Consider the following 10,980-nt stretch of genomic DNA (forward strand, 5'->3'; position numbering starts at 1 on the left):
ATACTATTTATCACATACCCGAAGCCGGATAGTTTGCCCTGCGTACGGAGGGTTGGTCCGGATGGGATTTTGGACCGCTTCTGTCGTGTGAAGACCGGTGCCGCTACCAACACACCACCGGCCATGAAACGTAAAAAAAAAAAAACATTGAAATTGTGGGCTGCGATCGACGATGATGCAAAAAAGATAAGGAAACTGTGTGGCTCGCAGAAGTTGCCACCATAACCTTCAAAAGATGTGATAACGCCACTTTCTACCGAAAATGATCTCTGAAGGATACGAAAGTAAACTTTGTATCGTGGATCGCAAATCAGCTTATGACAAAATTTAGGCGAACCTCAAAAGAAGCATCTACTCCAATAATACTTGATCCAAATGCAGGGTCAACTTATCGATGTTTTTTTTTGCTAACTTTTTTCATATTTGACGAATGTTCGCCGTTGTTCAGAGAATATTGGTGAAACATTCTTTTTCTTGTTAAGCTCTAAATCCGTTGTCCGTCTTGATGAGCAACTTTAGATATATTGAAATCGAAATACTTAAGTCGCTAAAACAATTAGTAATCAATTACAGTATTTAAAATGTCTATTTTTTTGTTACCTCGAACAAAACGCTACGCTTTTGCTACGGGTAACAGCAAGCATTTTATTTAAACAAGACACCGAAAGAAGTCATATACAACATACTGTCTGTACTGTTTGCTGAATACCACACCAATTTTGCAATCATTTGACATAAAAAAATAATATAAATTCAACCTATGACGATGACCTTTATGGGTTTGTTTTGATTCAAACATAAATTATACACAGACAGGTATAGTTCACAACGTAGAAATGGGTTCAAGAGTTTACAACCAAACCAATGACGACCAGCTCGTTTGCACAACAGATAATCGCATCCAGGGAGTCCCCGAAAAATTGATAACACGGAATCATCCGCCAGTCTACATGGAATAACATCGCCAACGCAAGATTAGTTTCAAGTAAGCATCTGTGGAAGAAAGTTCGTTTGTAACAAGTGCAACAAGCCATGGGGAGCAACGGAAATCCCCAGCCGTATCAGCAACTGTTTAATGTGTCAATTAGTGATGAAATCGATTCGTTTCAAGCTAAAGTATACAACCAGCAAGTCCTTCTGGTAAGACAACAGCGATCGTTACATTGTTTCCGGCTGGAACCGAACACGAACGAATGGAAGCTGTTATGGTCTCGTGAAAAGTTTTTTGACGGAAAGCAGCGCGCGTTCTTTGTGGATGAATCAGGTTGGATGTTGGTGAAAAATCGTGATGGATTGCAGTTTTACCGCATGGCAGGCAACGATCTTACATTGCATCACTACTGTTCTGACGGAAGGTATCGCGATATGTACGGGTGGAATGATTCCAGCACAGTTTTTCTGATGGGTCACATTTATGCGGATGTTACTGCCATCGGAATACTAACGCGAAACAAACGTGGAGCTATAAAATTCGAGCAGATGGTGGAAAGTGTTGTGCTTAAAGGTGGAGCTCAACCATTGTGGCAGCTGTATGATTCGAGTCTACCGGATACATGGAAACTCAATGCAACATGGCTAGGTTTGGCAAGTACTCGCGGCACCCGTCAGGTCGCCATCGTTGAACGATCATCAAGCGCGATAATTGTGTATAAGCTGGACAAAAACTATCTTCCGCAAACTGTGGGCCGTGCCGAAAATGTGCCATTCACATCTGATAGTGACGAACGCATCTTGTTTGGAAATATTCTCAACAACAACGACTTCAGTGACATGTTACATCTTAACGCGAGTGGAATGTTTCTGTACATGCAAAAAAATGCAATCTACCAGCTAGTGACGCAAAGTACGCCAATGCTCACTAATGGCTGGGAAAAGAAACATTGGAACGGTGCCAGCCTGATCGATGCTGATGGTGATGGGAGGGATGAACTTTGGCTGTCTGGTCCGCAAGGTATCGTAAGCTTCAAAATATCAAAAGCAGGATTTGAATGTATCTCCTCCGGTTCTGAATACCATGAAGACGTACGTTATGCAAGAATGGTCCAAATAATTCCTAGCGCAGATAAAGCCAGAGCAATTGCCATCAGTGGAAGGCAAATTATTTCGTTTCCCCTTGCCATATCAAAAACTTCCACATGTGCAATTAAAGAAAACGATATAAATGTTCAACCTGCACCAACCAGTACGCATCCTCAATCCATTTTTGCGCTCAACACACAGAACGGACCACTAGCGCATGCCGCGCTTGGAGAGCAAATCGACACATCCTTGCTGTTCGAACCGATTAATCCAATGAACGGTAACCTAGCATTCGGCATACCTTTGCTCGTAGTTGGCAGATTGTTCACCCTGTCCACTGTTAAGTTTATCACCTATCAAGAATCTTCCAACATATCGGGTACGATGGGCATTGGCTGGTCGCTTCAAATAGATTGTGTGTTTATCGATCGGAGGGACAGTATTTTTCCGGAAGAGCATCGCTACTATTTGATCAAGGACGGGTCATCCTTTTTACTGAAGCATAACAAAACTGCGGATAATTCTGCAAACGATCAAATTGCAACTTTTACCATTGAATCTAACGACAGGATGACCGTCACATTTAACCGTGCCCTAAACCAATGGTTAATTGAAGATGGTAATGGAGAAAGCTTCATCTACGGAACATATGGCGAGAAGAGCTTCGTGAAAATGGATGCTGGAGCTGAAGATTGGCCTTTTGCGATCCAACGTAGTGATATGCGTACACAATATCCATCAGTGTGGTACCTGATAAGACACTTCGATCGTGCCGATCAGTGGCTGGAATATTCTTACGTAAAGGAACCCAAAGCGGAGGATTATCAGCTGGATTCGATTAAAACCAGCAACGGGGCTTCGTTGATACTCTCCTATTCTAATCTGTTCAATAAGATGCTTCTGACGGGCTTCACTATCCGCACCTTGAGCTACGTGCAATCGGCAACTCTGCATTACATAGAGCAGTATGACAATGCACTTTTAAAGCGTATATCCCAGCAAAACAACGACGTACTAGAATTTAGCTACGACGGACCGGGTGGTGCGATGAGTGAAATTATTTACCCCAATGGTTTGATTGCTAAGTTTGACTACACTTTGCTGGAAATTGGTCGTGATGTGCTAATGAACCACTTCGCCACATACTCTCATCCTCGTACAGCTTATGGCCCTGGGTATCTTTTGATTGCGGACATCACTAACCAAGCCCAGGTACGCTTACGCATAACCGATGCTCTCGGTTCGGACACCGTTGCGTTGGCAGGTTCATCTCTTCCTATGCTGGGCAAACTTCCAGTTGTCGACTACGAGATATTCACTGGGGAGTCTTTCTTCGCCGTACTGCTTCACCATGAAGAAGCGCAATCTGAGCTATGTTTATTTCAAACACGAGCGGACATATGGCAAGCCATTCCTACATATATAAAGCTGCCGAAGAACACATCTATTTACAGTGGCCACAACTTTCTTCTTGCTGTACAACAGCACCGCGTAACAGTTATCGATCAGCAAAATGGCAAATGGAAATCATTGAAACCGTTCGTCTTTGAGCAATCTGCACTAAAGCATTACTTTTCACACGGTTTCCTCGCCTACGATGATCGACAGCTTCAGATATTTGTACGCCGTGATGGCCAATGGGCATCGAGCGTGCTATCATTTCCTGCGGATTTGCTAGCAAACAGTACCGGCGTGTTTGATCGTTTTGACCATCCAGAGGAAGTAATGCGTAACTTGCAGCAAGGTATAAAGCTCGATGCACTGAGAATGTTCCATAACGTACTGGTTTTTCGTTCGCTACATCTCGACGGTTTTAAGCTTTACGCCAGACTGCATCTTTTACACATGAATTGGAAACATGAAATAAGCCGTCAGACGGTTGTTAACATACTCATTGAAGATCTTGCCACGTACACCTTTAACCCGCCCGAGGCAGATGGCAATGTGTTCGTGTTTGGTTATCGTTTGGAGAATGGCAAATTCCGACTCAAAGTGGTTAACCATCGGGGGAAAATCATTGACGAAGTGGAAAAGATTAAGGAGCAAATTGAACAGGACATCCGCGAGCATCCTAACGCACCGGAAGCGGAGAAACAACGCTATAGGCAAGAATCGCACACCAAAATCAACGATGAGCTGGAGGATTTGTATCGCAACATCACTGCGCAAATTCCGTTCGCCATCGATCCCTCGAAATTCGGTGTGATTGTGAACGATGCACACATCATTGCTGCCAGCCACAAGGTGTTGTTCGATGGTATCGATTGGACTACACAAAGAATTCCTCAGGAAGAGTTGACGCTAGACAGAATGACGATCAACTTAGGCCCATTGTACCAGTTAGTGAAGGCGCATCGTAATGCAACGTTTGATTTGATCGGTCCAAACAATGCTACCGTGTTCAACACTGATACCAACAATGCCACGGAGTTGCACATCAGATATCCTGCCTTTATGGCGGTGCAAACGAATGACTCTGCCGTGCAGTTGTTTAATTTCCACCGAAGCGAGTTAACGAGTCTTCCTGCGGGCGAACTGCTCGACACAAACAGCAATTCAATGGCCATCATCAGCACCACCAGTGACGGGAAGAATGTGTATGTACGGTCGATGGATTCGTTTGGAATCACGCGGAAAAATGTGGTCTGGCGTCACGAGTTTGTTGACAGCAGGAAGCGGAAACTAACCAACTACTACGAATTCAACGCACAAACTGCGAAACCTTACGAGGGCCAATTTCTGATGTGCGATGTAAAAATTATTCCCGCCAGCATGGAAGGACGTTATGGATGGTACAAGGTGCATTATAACTTTGCCAACAGTACGCTGAGCACGAAATCGGTTTACAATGCCGCTGGTGAGTTTGTCAAACTAGTCGATCCGGCGGACGGAAATGCCGCCAAAACGTTCGATCCCGACGGTGTGTTAACGGCACGCGATGGAAAAACAATTGTGGCCGATTTCCGCCCATTTCGTATGTCAGAGCAAATGGTGTCCTATTACGGGTTTGAGCCTTACGAGCAGAACTTAGTCGGGAATGGAGGGCGTTGGAACTGGACGGGCGGTGTGATACGCCAGGAAAATGGAAACCATTTTTTGCACCTCACCCAGATGAAGTTCGTCAGTGCCACGTTTGAACCGAAGACATCGTTCGATTCGTTGATCATTTCATGCTGGCTAAGGGGACCTATAGGTCAGCAAGACATCGGAAGCACACTTACAGTTCAGTACAATGGAAAAATAGTAAACGGATCGGCTGCATTTTCCACCAATGGCTGGACGTACGTTGAAGTTGTGGTTGAGAATTCCAATCGATTTGACGTGAAAATTTCACCCAAAACCAATTCCTTCTTAGACGTTGATCATTTGAGAGTTTTCCCAGCCCAGCTGGAACTGAATGTTCACATTTACGACACAACGTTAGCAAAGGAACGATCGACGCTGCACGCCTCTGGACTGTTATCACATCGACTTTACGACACCTTGGGCAATGAAATGGGCCGCATTAATGAACATGGTTCGATCGAGCATTTATCTATTTTCTCAAGAGGCAAAAATTCACGAATCGAAATGCTGCCTGCGGTGGGAGAAATCCTGGAACCAGCAGAGCAGAACACTTACTACGGTCACTTCCGACACGTTCCCGATACAGCTGTCCTACGATTTCGATATGCAGGAACTTCGCAACCTGGTGACATACGCATAGAAATGTGTGCTCTGCCATTTCGTATCGAGCTATTCGATGATCAGGCAACGTTGATAGAACGCTCTCAAAGGACCGTCATACCTCGCGAGGGCGATATGGTGATCTTTTGTAGCAACACACATTACACCATTTGGGTCGATGGTCAGATGAAGATGGAGAATTTTGCCAATCGGGCACGTTTTGAGCAATACGAACTCAGAGGCAAAAATACACACATTTGGGATGCAATGTTGCTTTACGATGTAAGTGTGAAGGTAATCTATTTGACTGATTTTGGCATGCCGAAGCAAATACTGGAGCTGAAGGAATCCAACTCCATTGCCTTGCAGGAAATCGTGTACGATGAGCTAAATCGACCCGCCATCAAAACTAAGTGGTCCGAAATGGATAGTACTACGTCAGCAACGTTGTTTGGCTATCGACACAATTTCATCGAGAACGAAGAACGGTTTTGGAAAACGGGCCAAATGGAGGGCACAATAATACGGCTGAACAAAGATTGCGAAGGGTTCCCGTACAGCCGAACAGTTTACGCAGATAATCCACTGGAAGAAAAAATTGTTCAATCCGTCCCTGGAAAACCCTTTGCTGTAAATAGTGCTTTTGCGAAACATTTCAACAGCAAACAGCAAATCGATTTTCTCGAAAACCTTTTTCCTTCCACGCACGGTTTTCACTACAAGAACGAACGCTATCCCGATCAATCGATCTACTTAACGGTGTACGATCGACGCAATCTGAAGGTGGCAGATTATGTGCGAACGTATAATGGCGATCATCACCTAACCACGTACAAGTATGATGCAAATGATCGATTAGTTCTGCAGCTACCTCCTGCGTACCACGAGCAGGCGAATACCTTTTCCAGTACAAGCCCCTTTTTTGTAGAAACGTACTCGTCCGAACAGAACGAATTGCAACGTTCCTGGGGCACATGGTACGAATACGATCGTCAAAGTGGATTGATGACGGTCAAAAAAACGCCTGATGCGGGAACCACCAAGTACCTGTACACACCGGAGGGCATGCTGCGATTCGTCGTGCAACAGAACAGTAGTAACGTCATGTACTACACCTACAGCTCCGTGGGAAAATTAAACCAAAGAGGAATTGTCGAACTAGACGTGAAAGATCTTACGACATATCTGTCGAACGATTCGCCATTGCCTGTTTCTTCCAATTTCTTTCTTCTCAATCACGGGCACAAGGACGTGGCTCCGCTACATCGGCACAGGGTGGAAAGTGTCAGAAAGATATCCGACAGCCATATACTCTCCGATTTGTTGTTCTTTGATCATCAAGGGCAGCTTACCACAAGCGCATTATATTCGACCGGTAATGTCTCGCTGACCATTAATTACAAGTACAGGAAAAATCTTTTACACGAGATTGAATATCCGGCTACAGTAAAGGGGAAACATTTTCGTCTACAATACGACTATGATCACCGTGGAAAATTGACCGGCATCTCGAACGCTGCCACTGGAGAAAAGTTCGTTACGATTGAAAATAATAGCATGGGCCAGCCCAGACGAATGCTCATTCAACCTAAATCTCCACATGCATATCAACGTACTTTTCAATACAATCAGCCAGGGTACTTGACGAAGATAGAAGACCCGTATCTGTCTGAAATGATTGACTACATCGGTTCAGGGTATAGTGGACGTCCGATCGGTGATGGTACAGTGCAGGCAACTCGTTTCAATGCAACGTGGCAGGCAAATAGTGCATCAACACACCTCAAACTGAAACCTTCACACCTAGGGAAAGGACGCAGGTCAAAGCTTTGCTACGACGCACTAGTATCTGCAGGATATCTAGATTCACAAGGAAGACCATTGAAAAGTTTCTACCCCTTGCTTGAGCTCCAGCTACCCATTGTGTGCCGATTAGGGACGTACGGTAATCAGATTGCTGCAATTTTAACTGATCGAGGATTCCCACAAATTTACGGCCACCGATACGATTACGGAAACCATCGGCAGCTGATTCGTGCCAAATACTTTCAAAGCAGTGCCGAAGAGAAGTTCAACCCATTACGAAAAGAAACATTTGCCGAAATTGAAGGTATAACTGTGGACAGTTCAGAAGACATTTGGGAGAAGCTCAGGGAATCTGGATACTTGCACAGTGACTGTAGTACTAGCAGTGAAATGGATTGCCATGGTTTACCAGGAAAGTCCCTCTTCCAGCCGGTTATTGCTAATCACCCGAACGCGATAACACTAAGCAGCTTACTGGTACGGGTCATCACACAGCGTAAGAACCTTACCAAGGCCCTATTTGATCAACTGTGTGCCGGGTGGTATAAGGACGATACTTCGGAAGCTATTACCAACATATGCAACTCAACCTGGACGATGCTTTCTGACGCAGGTTTCATTGGACCAAAGTCAAACTTTGGCATGGCTGCAGTGAGTCAAGAATTGCGTGAAATGTTAAGCGAATATGCGCCACATTTGCCAGCAATTATCGGTGTACTGTACGACAAGTTTGCCACCGCATTGGGCTACAGCTCGGCTGATGTTCAGTCATATGCGATCGATGCGAATGGAAATCATCGACATTTTTATACCGGGTTTCGGCGATACCGACTGCAATATGTGAAAAATACGAACAAAATAGCTTTCGTCTATCGGACCAACTTTACTGCTCAGTCGGGTCTCGAAGAAGTACGCTTTCCAGTAGAGCACAACGAGGATGGCAGTGTCACTCGTGCCTTGCACAAAGGAATCGAACGTATCGTGTACGATCCACTCTCTAATCGGGCAACGGAAATTACGCTAAACGATGGAAGGCAGCTAAAATTTGATTACAACGTTCGAGGGCATCGTCTGTACAAGCATGTGTACGACCGTAGTGGAAAGTTGATCAGAAAGAAGTACTACATCCGTGATCTTCACGGGAAACCACTGGTCGAATACGATGCGGTCTATAGAGGTAACGAAGCCGAAAGCGACACACCGTCCAACGTGCGATCAACGGTGTTCCTTTACGCCGGCGATCGATTGATAGGATTTATGCGGAATAATCAATTCTATAGCGTTGCACTTGATCACGAAGGATCGGTGAGGTTGGTTGTAAAAAATGGCGAAATTGTAGCCGGATACGACTATCTACCGTATGGAGAGTTGCTGCGATCGTACGGCGTGGATCCCGACGGTGGCCTCGACTATCGCTTTACAGGCAAGGAATGGGATGAAGAAACGAATCTATACGATTTCCACGCACGATTATATGATCCCGAACTTGGACGGTTTCTACAGATGGATCCAAAGGAGCAGTACGCTAGTCCATACCTGTACGCCGGCAACTCTCCCGTGTCTTTGGTTGATCCCGATGGTCAGTTCGCTTTCCTGGTTGTGGCCTTGGTAGCAGTGGGAGCATACGTTGGAGCGTCGGCAGCAAACAACTCTTGGAACCCTGCCAAATGGGAGCTGAAGAAGGCATTACTTGGTGGACTGATCGGTGGTGTGATCGGCGGCTTTGCACCTGTAGGTATCACTGGATCGGTTGCCTTTCTTTCCGGCTACATCGGAACTGCAGCGGCAATCGGTGTAGTAGCAACGACCTCCGTCGGCTTTGCCTACGTTAGTTTAGCATCCGCGAACAAAAGTTGGGACCCGAGCAAGTGGGACTGGACCCAACCGGGCACATGGAATGCTCTGTTCATCGGTGCACTTTCTGGAGCCACGCTTTTCAATGCTATCGGAGGTATCCATAAAGCGTTCATTGGATACACTGGCCTATCGCGCACTGCGTTCGTTATCGTGACCAGCGGAACGACTGGTGGATTTCTGCTTTACTCCGGTAGCAAAGCTAACGATGGAAGCTTCCGATTTTGGGAATGGGACTGGAGCAACCCTGCAACAGTGTGGGGTGCAATCGAGGGCGCCGCCTTCGGTTTATCACTATCGCCAAAGCTTAACTCAGTTACCCAGCAAGTGGCTGGTCGTATGGAAAAATTTAAAGAGATTGGAAAGGCTATGAAAGTGAACGACTTTAAAGCAGTCGGCACACTGCTGAAGGAGGAACTGAAGGCCTGGCAGCAGGTGTACAAGAATGCTATCAACAGCGACACGATACAAGACGCAATTGCGGCCGGGAAAGCAGCGGGACGACCAGGTGGCACCATTTTGTTGGATCATATTCCCCAGGGGCCAATGAAGTTGATCGATGAAATTTTAACTATAGAAAAGCTGTTTTTAAATTTACAGAAGAAAAAGGAAAAACGAGCCATTGCTTATAATAATTCTACACTTTCTTTACTCCGATTGGAAACGATGAAGAATCAGACAAGTTTGAGACAGCTAGAATATTTAAACGATTACCCACAAGATAAGCTTTTCGTAGTGTCAAGCACAAACAAAATCTCCCATTGGATAAACAGAATCATTGAACGCATTTTCAATAACATTACCGAAGACGGAACCAAGCAAGACGATGCTCAAAGCACGATCACTCCATTTACAGCTCGTGGAAAGATACCTCGAAAAAGCTTCCAAGTATCCAACTGTTTCCATACATTCTCTGAAGATAAGCTAAACGGAATCATATGCTACGAGAAGTTCGGACTTTCCTACGTGTTCCCTCATGACATTAACAATGTTATTAGTACGACCGAGGATAACTACTCTTTATGCCAACCGATAGAATATGAGGGACTGCCTTCAACCACCTGTGCAGGTAGTCAAAGTTCTTACGTTTTTATACCATACAGTCGATCTATAAACTATCTCGACCTTCTGAACGGATCTCTTACGTTGCTTCTCGTAGCCCCAGCTATTACGAAACAAGTCACTTCGTTTATCGGCAAAATATTATTTAAGAAGCCAATCCAGCGTCAGCAACTGGTTTCAAAACGAGAGCAGCAGAGTATAAGTAGAATGTTGAATGAGTTGCATCAAACAGTGAAAGAATACAGGCAATTTGCTGACGATCTAAATTGTTGCAATTGGTTGGAAAATGTGTTTCAAGATATCGAAGATGATGCTAAAATGTTTCTATCCGTCGCAAACCCGACGAGTAACATGTATTACCAGTTAATTGATCGTATCCAAGCTCTTAATGATGAAATAGAAGAAAGCACCCAAATTATGAGCTATCACGGCTCCACTAACAAGTCGAGTTTATGGAATATTGTAGATTTGAAAAATGAAGGATTTCAATTGCATTCATCAGAAACTTTACCTGAGCATTTCATTAGTTTGGCTTCCGCAAGTGTAAATACTGCAGATAAAAGAATCATTTAA

At 44.8% G+C, this 10,980-nt stretch overlaps 1 protein-coding gene across 1 annotated transcript; it reads left to right on the forward strand.

Moving 5' to 3' along the window:
* Positions 1-1,032: 1,032 nt before the first annotated feature.
* LOC128715376 (uncharacterized) lies at positions 1,033-10,980 on the forward strand. The gene has a single exon (XM_053810262.1). It carries the CDS (start codon positions 1,033-1,035, stop codon positions 10,978-10,980), a length of 9,948 nt encoding a protein of 3,315 aa, XP_053666237.1.

Source organism: Anopheles marshallii, chromosome 3, assembly GCF_943734725.1.
Source record: "Anopheles marshallii chromosome 3, idAnoMarsDA_429_01, whole genome shotgun sequence".
Lineage (NCBI taxonomy): Eukaryota > Metazoa > Arthropoda > Insecta > Diptera > Culicidae > Anopheles > Anopheles marshallii.